This window comes from Schistocerca cancellata, chromosome 2 (assembly GCF_023864275.1).
Source record: "Schistocerca cancellata isolate TAMUIC-IGC-003103 chromosome 2, iqSchCanc2.1, whole genome shotgun sequence".
Classification (NCBI taxonomy): Eukaryota; Metazoa; Arthropoda; class Insecta; order Orthoptera; family Acrididae; genus Schistocerca; species Schistocerca cancellata.
This window is the reverse complement of record NC_064627.1, coordinates 739,841,504-739,864,894: the sequence shown is the minus strand read 5'-3', so window position 1 is coordinate 739,864,894 and position 23,391 is coordinate 739,841,504. Positions and strand designations below refer to the sequence as shown.

Sequence of the window (23,391 nt, the reverse complement as noted above, 5' to 3'; positions counted from 1 at the left end):
AAATGCACACTATTTTTGTAAAAATACAGTTTTCATTCTGCATGTGTGATAGTTTTACAGTGTGTAGATACATACTTCCCGCTTGTTTTCAAACTTAGTTCAACCTGTTCCTGTGAGTGGTGCCATCACAGCATGTTTTCAAGATGGCTGCTACACTTGATATTCGTCAGAAGCAACATGCTGTCATAGCATTCCTGTATTGTGAAAATGAGACAGTGGGAAACATCCACAAGAGGTTGAAAAAGGTGTATGGAGATGCTGCTGTCGATCACAGTACAGTTAGTTGGTGGGCAAGCAAGTAAAGTGATGAAAGCAGGCATGGCAATATTGAGGATTGTCCTCACAGCAGCAGGCCTCATACTGTACACACTCCAGTGCAGAGAATTAACGAATTGGTGACTGCTGATAAATGCATCAGAGTGAACAAATTGTCATGCTACGTTGGGATAGGGGAAGGATGTGTTTGCAGAATACTGAAAGTGTTGGCGTTAGAAAAGGCTTGTGCCAGGTGGGTTCCCAGGATATTGACAGTGGCTCACAAAGAAACAAGAAAAAAGGTATGCAGCGAAATTTTGGAACAGTACGAGAATGGTGGAGATGAATTTTTGGAAGACTTATGACAGGTGATGAAACATTTTTCACCAGAGATGAAGAGGCAATCAGTGGAGTGGCATCATGCAAATTCACCCAAGAAAAAAAAATTCAAAACCACACCTTCTGCTGGAAAAGTTATGGCTATGGTGTTTTTCAATTCCAAAGGACTCTTGCTTGTGGACATTATGCTAAGTGGAACCACCATAAATTCTTATGCATATGTGATGACACTGAAGAAACTTCAAGCTCAACTGAGTCGTGTTTGACCACATTGGCAAAAGCAGGATGTTTTGCTGTTGCACGACAATGCACGGCCACATGTCAGTCAAAAACCCATGGAAGCGATCACAAAACTCGGGTGGACAACTCTGAAACACCCACCTTACAGTCCTGACCTGGCTCCATGTGACTATCATCTCTTTGGGAAACTGAAAGACTCTCTTTGTGGAACAAGGTTTGAAGATGATGACTCCCTTGTGAATGCTGCCAAACAGTGGCTCCAACAGGTTGGTCCAGAATTTTACTGTGCGGGTATACAGGCACTGGTTCTAAGATGCTGTAAGGCAGTTGACAGGGATGGAAATTATGTGGAGAAATGAAAATATTCTTCCTAAAGGTGTATCTACATACTAAAACTTTAAAACATGTAGAATAAAAGATGGATTAAAAAAAATAGTGTGCATTTCTTTTGGAGTGACCCTCGTATGTCGTTTTGACAAGTTACATACTACTGCCTACCACCTGCAGAGCAATGGCCTTGTGGAGTGTTGGCACTGCACCCTTAAGGCAGCACTTATATGTCACAACATTTCCTGGCTGGAGGTGCTACCATGGATCCTCCTGAGAATACATGCCACACACAAAGAGGATCTACAAGCATTGCTTGAGACATCCTCTATGGTGAACCGCTCATTCTTCCTGCCGAGTTTGTCATGGACTCTTACTTCCTGAACAATGTCGAGCTCTCAGTTCTAGCTGAGTGAGTTCATGAACATTTTTGCACATCCATACTCCTCCACCAAAACCACATTTAGTACCATGAGTCACCATTCAAATGTGCTCTCCCTCAGTGATACTGTTATGCCTTGTTATGACTTTGGCTCTGCATCTCTCCAGCCCACCATACTCAGGCCCTCACAAGGTCCTCAACTGGGGACAGAACACATTAGACATACTACTAAATAGCAAACACCAAACAGTATCAGTGAATAGGCTAAAGCAAGTCTGGTCATTTGCTAATGACCTATACATGCCTGTTTCTACAGAGTCACCAGCCACAGTCAATGACATCTCTCTCTCCAGCAAGGCATCTCTATGAGACACAGCTCATGAAGTGTGCTTTGAATTTGCCCCTCTGTGTGTGATACCCCCCATCTCTACTTCTTCACCCCCACCTGATACACTGTTTACCACCGACATCACAGACATTAACCTCGACAACTTCCCCATTAAGATCTGAGATGGCACTGTCTTCATTTTCATTGTCTCTCTGCCAATGCAACATGATGCCTCAACAACTCACATACAGCTACTGAACTACTTCAAGCTCTGTCCAAACGCTGAGCAGGACCACAACAGCCTAAATCTATTGTTGTCTCTTTCCACCCGCAGCTCATGAATCTCACTCCACTTGATGAACTTCCTCACTCTCATGCAGGACCTCAGCTTCATTCACCTACACGGCTTCAAGATTTTGTCACAGATAGCATCTTACATTCAGTTATTCAGTTCCTCCTCCATGCTCCGCACTATCTAGGGAAGTGTTCCTTGTAAGTTTTATCTTGCAGACTCTTAGTTCTATGTTCATTGCCAACTTCACATTGTGTGGGTATCTCACATTTGTTCAGAGTGTGTTCTTGCAGTTAGTGAATAAATTGTGCACAATGTATCTTGTGTTGGTGATTTCTATTCCTTCATTATACAACAAAGGGCAGAAAGTACCACAAGATGACTGAAATTTGGAAGATCTGAACATTAGATATCTATTATTTCATAAGTTAACAACTTTTACATAATTTCAAATATTTTCTTGGAAATTCAGGGATGTCTGCTTTCAGATTATTGGTAACAATAACTCCCCTGTTGCTTCTTAGCTCACAATTCTTTCACTGCTGTTTGACAGATCATAACTTTAATTATCTTTTTCTTTTAATTGCCATATCTTTCAGTAACACTAATTACATTATTGCAATCAGGAACATAACTGCAAACAACTGAGCTACAATTTCCAGTAAGATTTTGCATAAATAACAATTTTATATATTCCAAATAAAACCATTTAAAATCCAAGACAGAATATTGATAAGACCTCAGTGGCCTAGGACAGTGGTCATGTGTGTGCCAGTTGCGTTTGTGTGAATGTGTGTTTTGTCTACTCCAGAAGAAGGTCTTTTGGTGAAAAGCTTACCGGTACTTGTTTAGCAGTTTTTCTGTTTTGCCTGTTTGCAACACAATTTTACACATTTCTGTGCTTATGGTATATTATGGGTGCACCTGCTTAGTGGTTCTGCTAGTTTGTATCTAATTTGTATTTAGTGGGATGTATATGCCATAGAAGACTTCATAGAAGTAGGAAACATTGTTATTTGATATGTCAAAGCCATCTTGAAATTTTATATCAAAAATTTGTGTGCAGTATTTCATGTTTTCCATTGTCATAAGAATAAATGTAATTTGGTGCTGATTTGTTATACTTTTTGTAATATTTGCTATCATGAGTAATCAATACAGAAACAAAAATTTAACTTTGAAAGTCATAGGTTCAAAATCATTAAGCTTAAAATTCTTTGGTAATGAAAATGTATTATTGATCATAACAGGGGACAGTTTTTGACATTTTATTTTCCAAGTACATAAAAAATATGTTTCATCTATGGAAGGTTTAAACAGTTGGGCATACTTTCAACATCACAGTAAATTTACTCCCTTATTAAGTTTGTTGCCAACATTCAGTCGCAGTTTGAAAACAACAGTTACATTCATAAATATAATACGGTACTAAAAGGATGAATAATTTATCCTATCCAACAGTGTGTGAGATCTGATGCCCTCATTTTAGCAGACTTGTTGTTGTGATTGTTTGTAAAGAAGTACATTTGCATAGGTGTAGTCTTTACCCAAAACAACAGCATGAAGCCTATTGTCACAGAAGAAATATATAGCTACCACAACAGACAGAAGGCAGATGTATTCCAAGGCAAAGGTTCACAAAAATTGAGGACTGTCTGAATTCTTGTAAAATCTGCAATAAATTGCCACAGTTTGCTCAGTTCTTGTCATTAAAAGATCTCGAAGTAAGACATATAACTGGTTGACAGGTAACTTATTTTACACTATAAAAGAATTCTGTGAACTAAACAATGCCGATAATTTTTCAAGATAATAACTATAGTTCAAGCTTCCTATGGCTATTAATGGTTACTGGTTGGTAAGACAATGACTATATCCACTATTGTAATAAGCTCCATGTAAATAAATATGTATTAATTTATTAACTGTATTTAAAATTAATTAGTGTGTTTAGGAGCTTTGCATATTAACTGTGTTTCCTAATTGTGTTACTGATTTTCAACGTGCAGCAATGATGGAGCTTTCATCATTTAATACTATCAATGGCTAATTAAGATTGTTGATGTGAAGTGTGTAATGAGAAGAAAAAATGCTGTGATCATCAGATTACGACAATGGTAATTTTTTTATACATTAATTTTTATTGTTACATAATGATACAGTCTTCTTATTTAATTCCTCTTCAACAACAAAATGACTATAATTGCATTTATCAATGCATAAAACCATGGGAGTCTGTGAATTCCAGTTGTTCCACTTCTGTTCATATTGCAGAAATCCAGATTGCATTTTTCAGCTATGTCAGCATATTTTGCTTTCACAGTATCCCATGAACAAAGGCCTACTTGACAACCTTCAATGTCTGCCACATTTTCGGCTACATAGAACATTACACGATATGTATCTCCTTCAGTACACCTGCAAAAAAGAGCAGTGTCAAGTGATTTAGTTTCACATGCTTATCTGTGGAATACATATACCATAAACATATATAATAAAATAGGACAGTAATAGACAGCTAAAAACATACCCAGAAGGAAAGTTTACGAGAAAGTTATTAGCAAATGCTTTAGCAATTTTATGAAGTTAAACTATGCTACACCCCAGATGAATTTTGCACAACTGTATTACATTCCTAAATGAAAATTATGGAATGTGGAAACTACAGAGCCAAGTAGCTACTCAAAAAGTTCTGTGGTCTGATGCTGAAGGAAATATATGAATAATATTCTTTATGTGAGTGTTATGATTTGTGTGATTATCACTGCATTGCTTCCTTCCCCAATTCCAATAATCTAACAAGTTTACTTTAATGTTTGACTAGTGTATAAATATTAACTCTCTGGACAAGATATAAGCTTTATTTTAACTGTTTTATGGAAAGCTGTGACTGCTTATTATACAAAGCAAATTCAAACAGTTTTGTGAGTCAATGGCCAGGCATGAATAGATAATGCAGCATCAAAACAACGTCTGGTCAGGGCAGTCCTCATAACCTCACCCTACTGCTGACTAGGGCAACCATGTCTGTAACAAACCAAACCCACAGTCTACCTCCTACCATCAGTATGATTTCCATACCTGCCCCTGCTTACAGTGATGTAAGGGGTTTACAGCAACCAGCAATGGAAGTGGAACCTTTGCCACTGCCTAAGCCACTTCTGGCAACCCCCCATCCCATCATCCCCTGTGACACCCATCATGAATTGCACATAACAGCAGCAAACAATCTGTGAAACAGTGAGGTGTCACTTGAGGTTTCTATCCATTTCCAGTCCCCTACACCTCTGCCCCACAGGAAATCTCAAGCAGCAGAATTGAGTATATGATTGGTCAGTGCAAATAACTGCACCACTTGTTCCATAACATGCTGATCATAATGGAGATGCCACAGAATCCTCTAGTGGAGATCACACATCCCTCCCTCCCTCCCTCTCTCTCTCTCTCTCTCTCTCTCTCTCTCTCTCTCTCTCTGTCTCCACCTCTCCCTTTCTCAGTGATCCACACAGACCTGGCCACTTGCAGTCCCCTGTGCTTATTAAAGCAGGAAGGGTCCTGTAACTGATAATTTTCAGGATTAATTACAAAGCTGCGGTATTGATAAATAGTCTGAGCTACTGCAGTTAGCAAATAGGCCTAGATGTAAATTTTTGAGACTCACAGATGGAGCAAGACAAGTGTACATCTACATCTACATCCACCCAGATACTCTGCAAGCCACTGTACAGTGCATGGTGGAGGGTACATTGTACTACTACTTGTTATTTTCACTCACGTTCCACTCGCAAACAGAGCGAGGGTATGCCTCCAAATGAGCTGTAATTTCTCATATCTTATCTTCATGGTTCTCACATGCAGTGTATGTTGGCGGCAATAGAATCACTCAGCAGTCACCTTCAAATGCCAGTTCTCTAAATTTTGTCAATGATGTTTCTCGAAAAGAACGTCACCTTCCCTCCAGCGATTCCTATTTGAATACTGAAGCATCTCCATAACACTTATGTGTTGTTCGAAACTTCCTTCAGTCTGACTTGGTATGGATCCCAAACACTCAACCAGTGCTCAAGAATAGGTTGCACCAGCATCCTACATGCAGCTTTCTTTACAGGTGAACCATTCTTTTCTAAAATCCTCCCAATAAACCAAAGTCAATCATTCACCTTCCTGACCACAATTCTGACATGCTTGTTCCACCTATATTTAAATGACTTGACTGAGTCAAGCAGGACACTAGTAAAAACATACCCAAACATTACAGGCTTGATCTTCCTACACATTTACATTAACTTAACATTTTTCTATATTTAGGGCTAGCCACCATTCATCACACCAATGGGACATTTTGCCTAAGTTTTCTTGTATCTTCCTACAGTCACTCAACTTTGACCCCTATCATACACCACAGCATCATCAGTACAGAGGGTGTGCTCTCTGGTGAAGTTATGTGGTAAAATAAACATGAATGGTCACATATTGCCATTTGCCTGTTATCACTTGAAGCCTGCTGACCATGCCATTTCATGCAGTGTTTGACTGTTGCTTGTTTTACAGTTTTCTCTCTTTTGATATTCACTCTGGACTGATCTTGTATGCTTACAATGAGCTTGGTGTGTTTTGGAGTTAGATCTAGTCACGTGCTCGCTATGTGAACTGAAGTCATTACCAATCACACAGAACAGCCATTTGCTCCACAGGTTACTACATCAAAGTGTGTTGAGTGAGACTGAACTGCTGCTACCTGCAATTGTTTGGATGGTAAACATATGTTAATTCTGATAACTTCTTGAATATTCTGACTCTGCCACTTCACACATACGACTAGGATACCTTGCCCCTCTTAGTGCCAACAGTTTTAGCTGCTGAATGAACTGGCAGTGATAGTTACTGAGCGCTCAAAAAGTTAATTTCAGTTGATGTGGCTTGAAAACATGAAGATTTTACTTAATCATACCACACTGAAAAACTTGGTAATGCAAAAAAGTTTGAACTAATTCTGTAAAATGGGTAGAGCTCCCCCCCATGAACCATGGACCTTGCCGTTGGTGGGGAGGCTTGCGTGCCTCAGCGATACAGATGGCCGTACCGTAGGTGCAACCACAATGGAGGGGTATCTGTTGAGAGGCCAGACAAATGTGTAGTTCCTGAAGAGGGGCAGCAGCCTTTTCAGTAGTTGCAGGGGCAACAGTCTGGATGATTGACTAATCTGGCCTTGCAACACTAACCAAAACAGCCTTGCTGTGCTGGTACTGCGAACGGCTGAATGCAAGGGGAAACTACAGCCATAATTTTTCCCAAGGGCATGCAGCTTTACTGTATGGTTAAATGATGATGGCATCCGCTTGGGTAGAATATTCCGGAGGTAAAATAGTCCCCCATTCGGATCTCTGGGTGGGGACTACTCAAGAGGACGTCGTTATCAAGAGAAAGAAAACTGGCATTCTACAGCTCGGAGCGTGAAATGTCAGATCCCTTAATTGGGCAGATAGGTTAGAAAATTTAAAAAGGGAAATGGATAGGTTAAAGTTAGATATAGTGGGAATCAGTGAAGTTTGGTGGCAGGAGGAACAAGACTTTTGGTCAGGCGAATACAGGATTATAAATACAAAACCAAATAGGGGTAATGCAGGAGTAGGTTTAATAATGAATAAAAAAATAGGAGTGTGGGCAAGTTACTACAAACAGCATAGTGAACGCATTATTGTGGCCAAGATAGACACAAAGCCCATGCCTACTACAGTAGTGCAAGTTTATATGCTAACTAGCTCTGCAGATGATGAAGAAATTGATGAAATGTATGAAGAGATAAAAGAAATTATTCAGATAGTGAAGGGAGATGAAAATTTAATAGTCATGGGTGACTGGAATTCGAGAGTAGGAAAAGGGAGAGAAGGAAACATAGTAGGTGAATATGGATTGGGGGGTAAGAAATGAAAGAGGAAGCCGCCAGGTAGAGTTTTGCACAGAGCATAACTTAATCATAGCTAACACTTGGTTCAAGAATCATGAAAGAAGGTTGTACACGTGGAAGAATCCTGGAGATACTAGAAGGTATCAGATAGATTATATAATGATAAGATAGAGATTTAGGAACCAGGTTTTAAATTGTAAGACATTTCCAGGGGCAGATGTGGACTTGATCACAATCTATTGGTTATGAACTGTAGATTAAAACTGAAGAAACTGCAAAAAGGTGGGAATTTAAGGAGATGGGACCTGGATAAACTGACTAAACCAGAGGGTGTACAGAGTTTCAGGGAGAGCCTAAGGTAACAGTTGACAGGAATGGGGGAAAGAAATACAGTAGAAGAAAAATGGGTAGCTTTGAGGGATGAAGTCGTGAAGGCAGCAGAGGATCAAGTAGGTAAAAGGTGAGGGCTAGTAGAAACCCTTGGGTAACAGAAGAAATATTGAATTTAATTGATGAAAGGAGAAAATATAAAAATGCAGTAAATGAAGCAGGCAAAAAGGAATACAAACGTCTCAAAAATGAGATCGACAGGAAGTGCAAAATGGTTAAGCAGGGATGGCTAGAGGACAAATGTAAGGATGTAGAGGCATATCTCACTAGGGGTAAGACAGATACTGCCTACAGGAAAATTAAAGAGACCTTGGAGAAAAGAGAACCACTTGTATGAATATCAAGAGCTCAGATGGAAACCCAGTTCTACACAAAGAAGGGAAAGCAGAAAGGTGGAAGGAGTATATACACGTCTATACAAGGGCGATGTAATTGAGGACAATATTATGGAAATAGAAGAGGATGTAGATGAAGATGAAATGGGAGATATGACACTGCATGAAGAGTTTGACAGAGCACTGAAAGACCTAAGTCGAAACAAGGCCTCAGGAGTAGACAACATTCCATTAGAACTACTGAAAGCTTTGGGAGAGCCAGTCCTGACAAAACTCTACCATCTGGTGAGCAAGATGTATGAGACAGGCGAAATACCCTCAGACTTCAAGAAGAATATAATAATTCCAATCCCAAAGAAAGCAGGTGTTGACAGATGTGAAAATTACCGAACAATCAGTTTAATAAGCCACAGCTGCAAAATACTAATGTGAATTTTTACAGACGAATGGAAAAACTAGTAGATGCCAACCTTGGGGAAGATCAGTTTGGATTCTGTAGAACTATTGGAACACGTGAGGCAATACTGACGCTAAGACTCATCTTAGAAGCTAGATTAAGAAAAGACAAACCTACGTTTCTAGCATTTGTAGACTTAGAGAAAGTGTTTGACAATGTTGACTGGAATACTCTCTTTCAAATTCTGAAGGTGGCAGGGGTAAAATACAGGGAGCGAAAGGCTATTTACAATTTGTACAGAAACCAGATGGCAGTTATAAGAGTCAAGGGACATGAAAGGGAAGCAGTGGTTGGGAAGGGAGTGAGACAGGGTTGTAGCCTTTCCCTGATGTTATTCAATCTTTATATTGAGCAAGCAGTGAAGGAAACAAAAGAAAAATTTGGAGTAGGTATTAAAATCCATGGAGAAGTAATAAAAACTTTGAGGTTTGCCGATGAAATTGTAATTCTGTCAGAGACAGCAAAGGATTTGAAAGAGCAGTTGAACGGAATGGATAGTGTCTTTAACAGTTGCATACCAATGCTGTATGTTGCACTGGCCAATGCCAATGGGAGGGGTCAGCGACTGACCCCACAACAATCACACATTCTCTGTCTCGGATAAATCACATTACTTATGTATTTCCATAATTTTGGCAGATTAGAAGATTAAAATGTTGATTATTATTACTGGGGAAGGGTTTCTGGGACATTTTTAGTGTTGTGGGTTGGCAGGAGAGCCAACACCGGAATGAGAGGAAGCTGAAAGGCACGCATTTTAGCTCACGCAGGCTGGCGTGAGGTCTGGAACAGGACAAGGAAACTAGACTGTAGAAAAAACTGACGTAGCTGGTGGAATACTTAACTTTAATCCATAAATGGTGAACGTTGCTCTTGACGGTACATGTTGTACCGCATCAATAGTAACTTGTAATGGCGCCTTGCTAGGTCATAGCAAATGACGTAGCTGAAAGCTATGCTAACTATCGTCTCGGCAAATGAGAGCGTATTTTGTCAGTGAACCATCACTAGCAAAGTTGTTCCATAAAAACACGGGAGAACTGCCGGATATCAGTAACTTCCTGCCACAATATTTCGGCGCAGAGCCTTCTGGCCATCTTCAGGTGAATGCCACTGTAGTAGTACTGGCGAGTACGCGCTGAGCTCCGCTATTTAAAGCCTTCTGAGGTGACATTGCGCATGCGCTGCTCAGTGTGCGAGTTCATAACGGCTCCGTGCGCTGCGCCTCGCGCCCTCCACTGCGAAAGCCTGGCGTATCGGTGTCAGGTCGATTTCCATCTTTATGCAGATAACTAAGCCGACTACGAAGTTTCTCTATAACAGAATTCCAAGCAGAGTTCATCTGATAACCGCTATCTCGATTGATGAGAGTCTCGTTGTCAGACAATCTTATTTCCACAGATTCATTGATAATCGAGCTCCAAAAGTTTGATGTATGGGCCAAAATTTTTGTGTCGTTGTAATTCATGGAATGGTCTGTGGAAATACAATGTTCGGCGATTGCGGACTTGGTGGGTTGGAGAAGGCGAGTATGCCGTTGGTGTTCCACAATGCGTTCCTGCACAGTTCGTGTTGTTTGCCCTATATATGATTTGCCACATTCACACGGAATTTTGTAAACACCTGGTTTACGCAGGCCCAGGTCGTCTTTAACGGATCCCACCAGTGATGAAATTTTGGAAGGAGGGCGAAAGATGACTCTCACTTGATACTTTCTCAATATTCTGCCTATCTGTGAAGAAATATTCCCAATAAATGGTAGATAAACAGTCGACCTGAAGGCCTCTTCCTCTTCCTTGTTCCGTCGTTTGTAGGTCTTCATCACTCTGTTCACTTGCTTAGGTGAAAAGCCATTCTTCAAAAATACTTTTTGCAGGTGTTCCAGTTCCGCTTGAAGACTGTCGGCGTCAGAGATAGTATGGGCACGGTGGACCAAGGTTTTGAGAACGCCCATTGTTTGTGCTGGATGGTGGCAACTAGTAGCTTGTAGATACAGGTCTGTATGAGTGGGCTTTCTGTACACCGAGTGACCAAGTGTGCCATCACAGGAGAGCATTGTTTGAGCATACTCTCTCCTCTACATATTTTATATTTAACAATGAATTTTACAAACAATCTGATGGTGTCTCCCCTGGTGGCCAATCTTTTTATGGAGGATTTTGAGGAGAGAGCACTCGACTCTGCCACTTTTAAACCGACACTATTTTGGCGGTACGTTGACGACACTTTTATAGTGTGGTCTCATGGTCTGGACCATCTCCAAGAATTTTTACGTCACATGAACTCCGTACATGAAAACATAAAATTTACCATGGAGATAGAGAGAGATGGTTGTCTGCCATTTTTAGACGTCTTGGTGCGACGGAAGAGTGATGGCACACTTGGTCACTCAGTCTACAGAAAGCCCACTCATACAGACCTGTATCTACAAGCTACTAGTTGCCACCATCCAGCACAAACAATGGGCGTTCTCAAAACCTTGGTCCACCGTGCCCATACTATCTCTGACGCCGACAGTCTTCAAGCGGAACTGGAACACCTGCAAAAAGTATTTTTGAAGAATGGCTTTTCACCTAGGCAAGTGAACAGAGTGATGAAGACCTACAAACGACGGAACAAGGAAGAGGAAGAGGCCTTCAGGTCGACTGTTTATCTACCATTTATTGGGAATATTTCTTCACAGATAGGCAGAATATTGAGAAAGTATCAAGTGAGAGTCATCTTTCGCCCTCCTTCCAAAATTTCATCACTGGTGGGATCCGTTAAAGACGACCTGGGCCTGCGTAAACCAGGTGTTTACAAAATTCCGTGTGAATGCGGCAAATCATATATAGGGCAAACAACACGAACTGTGCAGGAACGCATTGTGGAACACCAATGGCATACTCGCCTTCTCCAACCCACCAAGTCCGCAATCACCGAACATTGTATTTCCACAGACCATTCCATGAATTACAACGACACAAAAATTTTGGCCCATACATCAAACTTTTGGAGCTCGATTATCAATGAATCTGTGGAAATAAGATTGTCTGACAACGAGACTCTCATCAATCGAGATAGCGGTTATCAGCTGAACTCTGCTTGGAATCCTGTTATAGAGAAACTTCGTAGTCGGCTTAGTTATCTGCATAAAGATGGAAATCGACCTGACACCGATACGCCAGGCTTTCGCAGTGGAGGGCGCGAGGCGCAGCGCACGGAGCCGTTATGAACTCGCACACTGAGCAGCGCATGCGCAATGTCACCTCAGAAGGCTTTAAATAGCGGAGCTCAGCGCGTACTCGCCAGTACTACTACAGTGGCATTCACCTGAAGATGGCCAGAAGACTCTGCGCCGAAATATTGTGGCAGGAAGTTACTGATATCCGGCAGTTCTCCCGTGTTTTTATGGAACAATCAGTACGCCGGGAAAGCTTTAAACATCACACTAGCAAAGTTGGCTGTACCACTGGGTGAGTGCTAGGAAGTCTCTCTAGACCTGCCGTGTGGCGGCGCTCGGTCTGCAATCACTGATAGTGACGACACGCGGGTCCGACACATACTAATGGACCGCGGCCGATTTAAAGGCTACCACCTAGCAAGTGTGGTGTCTGGCGGTGACACCACATTTAGTAAAAAATAAATCGTTTTTTACATTTATTTGTATTAATTTCACAATTACAAGGATTACTCAGATTCACATCCAGAAAACTTTACAATACAAACTACTTCTTTCTAATTTCGTCATCTGCCAATTTCATCTTCTTGTACATTTTGTCAAATGCCACAAAAATATTACCTTCCACTCACCACACTGTTTACCGGTTTACTGCGAGTGGTGATTCTTGACCTGCTACACCTTCAATTATAACAATCGCTATAACTCAACAATGAGTGTAGACCAAAAGCTGTTCTTATTGTCGATTGTAGCAATTACAATCATGATAAATATCATGTATTTATTAAATAAACTACTGAACACGACAGGAGTTTTAGCCTTAAAACTTCGCTGGGGTCAATTACTGACCCCACCCATTGGTATGCAACTGTTAAAGGAGGATATAAAATGAACATCAACAAAAGCAAAACGAGGATAGTGGAATGTAGTTGAATTAAGTCAGGTGATGCTGAGGGAATTAGATTAGGAAATGAGACACTTAAAGTAGTAAAGGAGTTTTGCTATTTGGGGAGCAAAATAACTGATGATGGTCGAAGTAGAGAGGATATAAAATGTAGACTGGCAATGGCAAGGAAAGCATTTTTGAAGAAGAGAAATTTGTTAACATCGAGTATAGATTTAAGTGTCAGGAAGTCATTTCTGAAAGTATTTGTATGGAGTGTAGCCATGTATGGAAGTGAAACATGGACGATAAATAGTTTGGACAAGAAGAGAATAGAAGCTTTCGAAATTTGGTGCTACAGAAGAATGCTGAAGATTACATGGGTAGATCACATAACTAATGAGGAGGTATTGACCGAGCGAGGTGGCGCAGTGGTTAGCACACTGGACTCGCATTCGGGAGGACGACGGTTCAATCCCGTCTCCGGCCATCCTGATTTAGGTTTTCCGTGATTTCCCTAAATCGTTTCAGGCAAATGCCGGGATGGTTCCTTTGAAAGGGCACGGCCGATTTCCTTCCCCATCCTTCCCTAACTCCGTCTCTAATGACCTCGTTGTCGACGGGACGTTAAACACCACTAACCAGAACCAGGAGGTATTGAATAGGATTGGGGAGAAGAGAAGTTTGTGGCACAACTTGACTAGAAGAAGGGATCGGTTGGTAGTACATGTTCTGAGGCATCAAGGGGTCACCAATTTAGTGTTGGAGGGCAGCTTGGAGGGTAAAAATCGTAGAGGGAGACCAAGAGATGAATACACTAAGCAGATTCAAAAGGATGTAGGTTGCAGTAGGTACTGGGAGATGAAGAAGCTTGCACAGGATAGAGTAGAATGGAGAGCTGCATCAAACCAGTCTCAGGACTGAAGACCACAACAACAACAACAACAATGGGCAGAGCTATATAAAATTTGCATATGCTATCAATACTAAATGCTTTGAGAGTGTAAAGAATATTTATTCCAGTGCTTACTGGGTATAGTGTGTCATGTTTTTGGTCGATTTCAATGAGCAATAAAATGCAAAATAAGTATATTTCAGCAAAATTTTTTAATAATTAATACATTTCAGCAAACTTTATTACATAAGCACCAAAATATCTGAATATACAGCTGTTCTAAATATATTCATGATTGTATGTGAGATAACCACATAAAGATGACAAAAAGAGCAAAAATTATGACTGCAAACAAAAACTTGTTGTGTGACTATAGATGTGCTAGACACAACATTCTGATAACCTCTCCAACACACATATTTATGGCCTATTGTGTTACCATGGAATAGATAAAACATGTCTCTGCCATATTTTACCTCACTGAAAAACGAACACTAAACCAAGGTTGTTTTGTTTACACCTGGATTTAATAATGAAAAAAAAAATGAAAGTGAAGCAAGAAAAAAGCATCAAATTTGAGATTCATAGTAGAATCTTTATTTATTTATTTATTTATTTTCTGTCCATATAACAAAAAGTTTTTGGACATCATCAGGAAAATTTAGATTACATTACATTACTTGATGCTAATAAAACTTTGAACAGTATGTTTCTTGCTTTGTTGCATATGAAAGTATAATACTGTAGAATTTTAGTTTGATACTTGTAATTTTTTGCTTCAATTTTATTTACTTCATTCCCTGTCCAGATATAAAAATAGCATTCTTGCACTAACACAGAAATGTTCATCAGGAAAGTGGCAAACATATGTCGGTCGACTGAATTTTTGGAATAGCTGTTCCTTTATTTTATAGTTATTGAACAAGATTTTCTAAAATATGAGTAAAGCTACATTTTTTGTAAAAATTTTCACCAGATAGATATGGTATTATTGGAAAATAACACATTGGAAAAAAAATCTAAATTCTAATTTTAAAATGCTAAATTTTCAAAGTTTATTTGCTGATTTCATGTAACTCCAATGAGGATAGGCATTCATACATAGAATAAAATGAGTAATTACTGTGACTGTTTTATAGGTGACAGAGTGCATATAAAATGCTGAAAGAATTTTAGTACTTACTTCAGAAAAACTGCAGCAATGTTAGTTGCAAATGATCCAATCTTAGAAATTCTCCATTTCCGTTTTTGTGTTGTGTTATAGCCATCGTGTGTTAGAGGTTCACTGTCTTTGGCTATACCCATACGTGATTGCATCATGTGCAACATACTTGAATGTGAGAAGTAAAACACCCCTTTAGCACTAGTTTTATTAGACTCAAGATTTCTGAAACAAAATTCCTAGTTAGTAGTTTATACATTGGCAAAAATACTTACACTATTTAACATTCGGAATGGTTTAAAACAAAAAATTCTTACAGCATTCATATTTTTCTGTTTCTTATACTACTGTCAACAATCAGTAACAAAAATAGCTAACAATAATGTACTAAATATTGATATAAAAAGCTATTCCTAAAACTCCACAATGAATATTTTTTCTGTACATAACATTCAGGAGATGTGTGGTAAATAACATCAGCAGAACGAACAGTGATTCTTTTTATTTGAGAAGGAGGGGGACGCAGTAATAGAGATAGGCAGATGACAAAGAAAAAAAAAAACAAAGGAATATATTAAAGGGAACAGAGTAAATTGTAAAGAAAAAAATAACAGTGGAGAGACTATTTATTTTATCATTTCATTGGTGAGCATAGTCCTTCACATTATTGTTTTTATTTCCAGAATGGATCTCCACTGTCATAAAAACTTTTGAAACATGGCAAACAGAGGGCATGTTCAGCTCATATATGTAGCTAATGGGACAGAAAACATAGCTGTAATTTAATTTCAATATTGCACATCAATAGCCTGTATTACATTCAAAGAACTTGAAAGTAGAATACTGTTACATTAAAATATTCATGTTCCACTGTATAATGGAAATTATAATCCACAACTAATGTGGAAACTACATATGATGCTCTAGTCTGTACTGTGTTTCAAATGAAGAATGTTGATTGCATACCAGAAGACTAAAGTACTGCCATTGTTACTGTTGTATCATAAGGTTTTGACTAAATTCAAAATAAACACAAACAACTTACTGAAAATGATCCATGAGATCTTTAAGAGTAGTGCAACCCAGTTCAACATTTATATCATGGCCATATCCACTTTTGTAGTAGTACTTGAGGTCTTCCTTGTATTCCATAACCTTAATAAAAATTTGACCATTAGTGGACAATTCATATTTTCATGATGTACTTAACTTGGGATGTATTTACACTTAAATACACTGCAAATAATATCATGGTATCACATAATAATTTTTGAACTGTCAGCAGAATTACCCAAAAATTACTGAATGTAAATACATATATAAATATATAAATACTAATGAGACAAGCTGGTAATTCTTTACTCTTGTTTGATTTCCTTTTTGTGAAGTGGCTTACCACCAGCATGTTTAAGTCCCTCTCGAAAAGTGCCACTGTAAAAGAACCAATTACTTTTAGAGAAAACCTTAGCAGTATGGCATCTTGGATAATCTGCCAGAATCCCATCTCATGAACAAAAGCAGAAAATAATTTTTGAAGCTGAGGATTGTATGTTGGGAGTAGCTGCTACATCATCTAGGTGTTATTCATCATAGACTCCCACAGAATTCTGTACTGGACCCTTAAATGTTTTTTACTTATGCAGCTAGGAATCATAATGAGTGCTATTTCACTATGTTTGCAGATGACATCTGCAAAATCTGTCAACCATAGCCGTGAACAATATTTTATCAAACACTTTTAACTGTTTTATGTTTAAATTCCTTTCTGCCTACCCAAGCAAGATAAGTTGCATGAAATTTTCATCAAGTTACAAAAAATTCAGAGGAATATTCTGATGTTTGATGATCAAGAGTTACAGAGAGCTGAGAGCACGAAGTTCCTGATCCTTCATGTAAACAGCAAACTTAACTGGAAAAATCACATACTTTTAATTGTGAAAATGTTGAGTTTAGATGCTTTTGCACAGCTTATTTTGCTAATGTGCACTCATCATGTCATACAGAATTAATGACTCATGTGGATACAACACAATGTATAAAATCATATGATGGCAACAGAATGCATTATGTGACTACAGGGTCTGGATGTTGACCTGAAACCGAGGCCATTAAGAGAGGTGTACCTCAAGGATCTGTATTTGGTCCACTTTTGTTCACTCTTTTTATAAACAATATTGAAGTCAGTGAGAAGGAACAAAAAAGTACTATTGGCTGATGACATAAGTAAATGTATAAAAAATTAAGGAAATGGAAAAGAACTTGTTTATGTCAACAAACAATACAGAGCACTGAGTCAAACAGAATGACTTAATTATAAATCTTTATTTTTTTTTTTAAAAAAAGGCAATGTTTATATGTCCATGAATAGAAAAAAGATAGATCACATACATAGCTGAAACAAGACTGGAAAAGGTATCACTATAAATATTTTGGGAACTATATTAGACAATACGCTCCAATAGGGATAACATACAGACAATGTACACTGATCAGCCACAACATTATGACCACCGACCTATTATAGACATAAACCCATCCAAGTGATAGCAGCATCGTTGGGTTGGGCAACCACCCCTCATCACAGATGTTCGACATTTCAGGCAGGGCAGACTGGTAAAACAGGACAGGCAGTGAACTGTGGTGGAATTAACATCAGACTTTAATGCTGGGCAGAGTACAAGTGTGTCTGAACACACAGTACACCGAATACTCCTAATGATGGGCCTCTGCAGCTAATGACCCACATCTCTACCAATGTTAACACTACAGTTTTGGCAATTATGACTGCAATAGGCACATGACCATTGGCACTGGATGTTGGTACAGTGAGAGAGCATCGCATGCTTTGATGAACCCTGGTACCTTCTTCACCATGCTGATGGGAGGGCACAAATCAATCATCCTCCAGGGGAACAGCTCCTTGATACCTGTACTGTGGGATGGATATAAGCTGGTGGCAGCTTCATTATACTTTTGGGAACATTCATATGGGCAACCAAGATTCCAGTGGAGCTCGTGTAAGACACCATGATGCCCAAGGAGTGTAGCAAACTGGTTGCAGTCAATGTATACCTCCTCATGACGATCATGTTTACCGATGGCAGTGGCATTTTTCAGCAAGATAATGCGTCATGTTACAAGGCCTAGAATGTGATGGAGTGGCTTGAGGAATGCAGTGGTGAGTTCTAATTGATGTGATGACCCCCCACTCTACTGCCCCCCGCCCCCCCCCCCCCACCCAACTCGAACATGGCTTCAGAGCTTATTGCCCCCCCCCCTCCCCCAGAATATATGGGAATTAGGTGACTTCTGTATGCAGATGTGGTGCCAACTCTCTCAAGCGACCTACTAAGGCCTCATTGCTTCCATGCCATGATGCATTGCCACTGTTATCTACACAAAATCATAATGTTCTAGCTGATCAGTGTGTGTATTCCTTTACAAAGGAAATCCCAAATCCTTGTACCACTGAAAATATGAATGTAATAAGTGTCAGTGGTGTTGAGAAACAGCTGAAATAGTTAAAAATGAACAAAGCTCCAGGACCTGATGAAAATCCTGACAGTTTCTATAATGAATTTGGGGCTGAGTTAGATACATTGGACCAAAAACTGTGCTCAATATTTGGAAGAAAGCACAGGACACACCAGTCCGTAACAAGGGTAGTAAAAGTGATCCACAAAACTGCCACACAGTATCCTTGACTCTGATTATTTGTAGAATCTTAGAATATATTCTGAGTTCAAACATAATGAGATATCTCAAACAAAATGATCTGCTCTATGCCAACCAGTGTAGATTCTGAAAATATGAATCATTTAAAACCAAACGCACATTCTTATTACAGACATTTAATTCAATTTACTGCTCATAACATGTAATTTTACATGCATGTGCTTTTTCAACTAAGTGTAAAGTTTTTATAATTATAGTTTTTTTAGTTTACATTATTTCCTATTATATTTTAATTCATTATAAATTCTGGTTATAAGGGCATTTTTGAATAAGCCACTGCTTGACTCGCTTTTTAAAAATATCCCCTGTCAATATCTTAACTTCATTTCATAATAAGTTATTAAAAACAGCTCCTTTGACATAGAGGCTTTTCACTGTTGAAGTTAATCTTCTGTTAAGCATATGAAATTCTCTTCTATTCCTTGTTTCATAGTTGTGAATACCGATATTTCTTTTTGTGATCTTAGGGTTTTCTTTCACTAGCATTATAGTTTCTAGTATATACATGGCATTAACTGTGAGAATATTGTGTCTAATGAATATAGGTTTGCAAGAAGTTCCTGATTTACTTTTGCTAGGATTCTCAAGGCTCACTTCGGCAGCATGAAAACTCTTTTCACATTAGTTTGGCATGTCCCACCCCACAGTCCTATTCCATAAGACAAGAAAGGATGCACTAATGCATAATATACAGTCCTTAGGGTTTCAGAATTAAGATATGGTGATAATCTTCTGGACTGGGTGTTATATTTTTACTGACATAATCAGCTTACTGCTTCCATAAAAGTCGATCATCTAAGCACAATCCCAAGAATTTACATTCTTTACAGGTTTTTGGTAGAATTTCATCAGTCACAGTATTTTGTCTTTTATTTATTTATTTATTTTCGAGTTCCGTGGGTCCTTGACGCGAATGTATCGCTAGGACGTAGAACGTGTCAGGTTATTACAGAAATAGCTACATGTAGATGATCATGGAGCAACCAACTTAACATATACAGGGTGTTACAAAAAGGTACAGCCAAACTTTCAGGAAACATTTCTCACACACAAAGAAAGAAAAGACGTTATGTGGACATGTGTCCGGAAACGCTTACTTTCCATGTTAGAGCTCATTTTATTACTTCTCTTCAAATCACATTAATCATGGAATGGAAACACACAGCAACAGAATGTACCAGCATGACTTCAAACACTTTGTTACAGGAAATGTTCAAAATGTCCTCCCTTAGCGAGGATACATGCATCCAACCTCTGTCGCATGGAATCCCTGATGCGCTGATGCAGCCCTGGAGAATGGTGTATTGTATCACAGCCGTCCACAATATGAGCACGAAGAGTCTCTACATTTGGTACAGGGGTTGCGTAGACAAGAGCTTTCAAATGCCCCCATAAATGATAGTCAAGAGGGTTGAGATCAGGAGAGCGTGGAGGCCATGGAATTGGTCCGCCTCTACCAATCCATCGGTCACCGAATCTGTTGTTGAGAAGCGTACGAACACTTCAACTGAAATGTGCAGGACCTCCATCGTGCATGAACCACATGTTGTGTCGTACTTGTAAAGGCACATGTTCTAGCAGCACAGGTAGAGTATCCCGTATGAAATCATGATAACGTGCTCCATTGAGCGTAGGTGGAAGAACATACTGACGAAACTAAAATGAGCTCTAACATGGAAATTAAGCGTTTCCAGACACATGTCCACATAACATCTTTTCTTTATTTGTGTGTGAGGAATGTTTCCTGAAAGTTTGGCTGTACCTTTTTGTAACACCCTATATAAGCAGATGCATGAAAAAGGACATCCACATGTCAAATAATTACACACAAAAATTCAGATAACAGCACAGTTAATAGTACAGTAATGACATAGTTGATTACATAAATAATAGTGCAGTAATGACATAGATGATTACATAAACAAATTTAAAGTAATTCATCTAAAAATATTCTGCCAACAAGTGATATGCTAATGTACATAATCAGTTCTATTAGAAATGCATAAAATTAAACACAAATTCAAGAAGTATTACACATTATCAAAGAATTCCTGTAAAGAATAGAAAGAATTATCCAAAAGATAAAGTTTTAGTTCTGTTTTGAATTTAGTAAGATCCACAATGACTGATTTGATATGGCAGGGAAGTTTATTGAACACTTTTATACTTGAATAATGATCTCCTTTCTGTACCATGCTGATATTTTTAAAATCTTTGTGAAGATCATGTTTTCGTCTTGTATTGTGAGCATGGTATGCACTATTCATTTTGTAAATTGCATAATTTTTGTTCACGAAGCACAATAGTGACAAGATGTATTGACAAGGGATGGTGAGGATCCACAGCTGTTCGAATAAATTTTTGCAAGAAGATCTAGGATGCATTCTACTCATAATCCTGATAACTCTCTTCTGTGCAACAAAGACTTTATTTGCTTGTGGTTGATTTCCCCAGAAGATGATGCCATATGTCATAAGTGAATGGAAATAACCAACATATGCAGTTTTGATTGTTTTCATGTCACAAACAGATGCAATTGAGCGAATGGCAAATGATGTTGAATTCAGTCTTTTTCATAGGTCAATCATGTGGACAGACCAGTTTAGTTTGTTATCAATATGTAAACCCAGAAATTTAGAAACTTCATTATTTCCCTGTCTCCACATTTTATTTCAGCATTTTCCAATTTTTTGTTTACTGTTCGAAACTGAATGAAATGAGTCTTATTAACACTGAGGGACAGACCATTTGCAGTGAACAAGTCTAGAACTTCTTGGAATATAGTGGTCACATATGGCAAGGAAAGCGTTTCTGAAGAAGAGAAATTTGTTAACATCGAGTATAGATTTAAGTGTCAGGAAGTCGTTTCTGAAAGTATTTGTATGGAGTGTAGCCATGTATGGAAGTGAAACATGGACGATAACCAGTTTGGACAAGAAGAGAATAGAAGCTTTCGAAATGTGGTGCTACAGAAGAATGCTGAAGATAAGGTGGGTAGATCACGTAACTAATGAGGAGGTATTGAATAGGGTTGGGGAGAAGAGAAATTTGTGGCTCAACTTGACTAGAAGAAGGGATCGGTTGGTAGGACATGTTTTGAGGCATCAAGGGATCACAAATTTAGCATTGGAGGGCAGCGTGGAGGGTAAAAATCGTAGAGGGAGACCAAGAGATCAATACACTAAGCAGATTCAGAAGGATGTAGGTTGCGGTAGGTACTGGGAGATGAAGAGGCTTGCACAGGATAGAGTAGCATGGAGAGCTGCATCAAACCAGTCTCAGGACTGAAGACCACAACAACAACAGTGGTCACAGTATTCTCTAGACTGCAGTTGGGTACCTTGTCAATCATAATGGTTGTGTCATCTGCAAATAGGGTGAAGTGGCACTCCACATTTTAATGTACCCCAATCAGAGCTGGCAGGTGCCTTGACACAATTGTTCAATACTACCTTCTGATTTCTGTCATCTACATAAGACTCAAGCCACTTCCCTACTTTATCTTTTAAGCCATAATGCTCAGCCTTTCTTAGTAGAATCTTGTGGTCTACACAGGCAAATGCTTTTGACAGATCACAAGAGATTTCAACTGGTGACATTTTCTTGTTTATTGATTCAAGGAGTTGAATGAAAAATGAGAAATGAGAAGATGGCTTGTTCAGTTGAAACACCCTCTTGGAATCCAAACTGATTTTTATTAAGGATGTTACATTTATTAAGGTGAGCCATGACTCTATTGTACACAAGTTTCTCAAGGATTTTTGAAAGACTTGTTAACAATGAAATTGGGCGGTAGTTGGAAACCTCTGCTTTATCACCCTTTTTGAAGAGTGGTTTAACAACTGCAAATTTTAGTCTTGATTTAGAGATTCCTTAAATATGTGACACAGAACTTTAAGAATATATTTGTGGCAATGTTTCAGTACTTTGATAGATATATTGCCCACACCAATGGAATTTTTGTTTTTCATTTGGCATATCATCTTCTCAATCTCATCTGCTGTGATGTAGGGTATATACATCAGGCTAATTTTTCTCTGCACTGCTTTTTGTAGAAGGTACATGGCTTCATCCATAGACCCTTTACATCCAGTTTGATCTGCTGCTGTCAGAAAATGATTGTTGAAGATATTGGCAACTATTTCCCCTTCATCTACCATGCTTCCATTGTGACACACTTGGATACTGTCTGTATCCTATGAAACTTTTCATGTCTCCCTTTTCACCACCTTCCAGATTGTTCTTATTTTATTATTTGATCTGTCAGTTTCAGATTTGATAAACATACTCTTGGATTTTTTTA

At 38.8% G+C, this 23,391-nt stretch overlaps 1 protein-coding gene across 2 annotated transcripts in view; it reads right to left on the bottom strand.

The window, feature by feature from the left end:
* Positions 1-3,376: 3,376 nt before the first annotated feature.
* LOC126162535 (multiple inositol polyphosphate phosphatase 1) overlaps positions 3,377-23,391 on the bottom strand; it is a 264,549-nt gene continuing 244,534 nt past the window's right edge. For both annotated transcript variants that reach the window (XM_049919108.1, XM_049919109.1), the window contains exons 8-10: positions 16,399-16,508; positions 15,375-15,578; positions 3,377-4,581 (exon numbers count right to left, since the gene is read on the bottom strand). In XM_049919108.1, the coding sequence (XP_049775065.1) occupies positions 4,335-4,581; positions 15,375-15,578; positions 16,399-16,508 (561 nt within the window). In that variant the 3' untranslated portion in view covers positions 3,377-4,334. The remainder of the gene's footprint in view (positions 4,582-15,374; positions 15,579-16,398; positions 16,509-23,391) is intronic.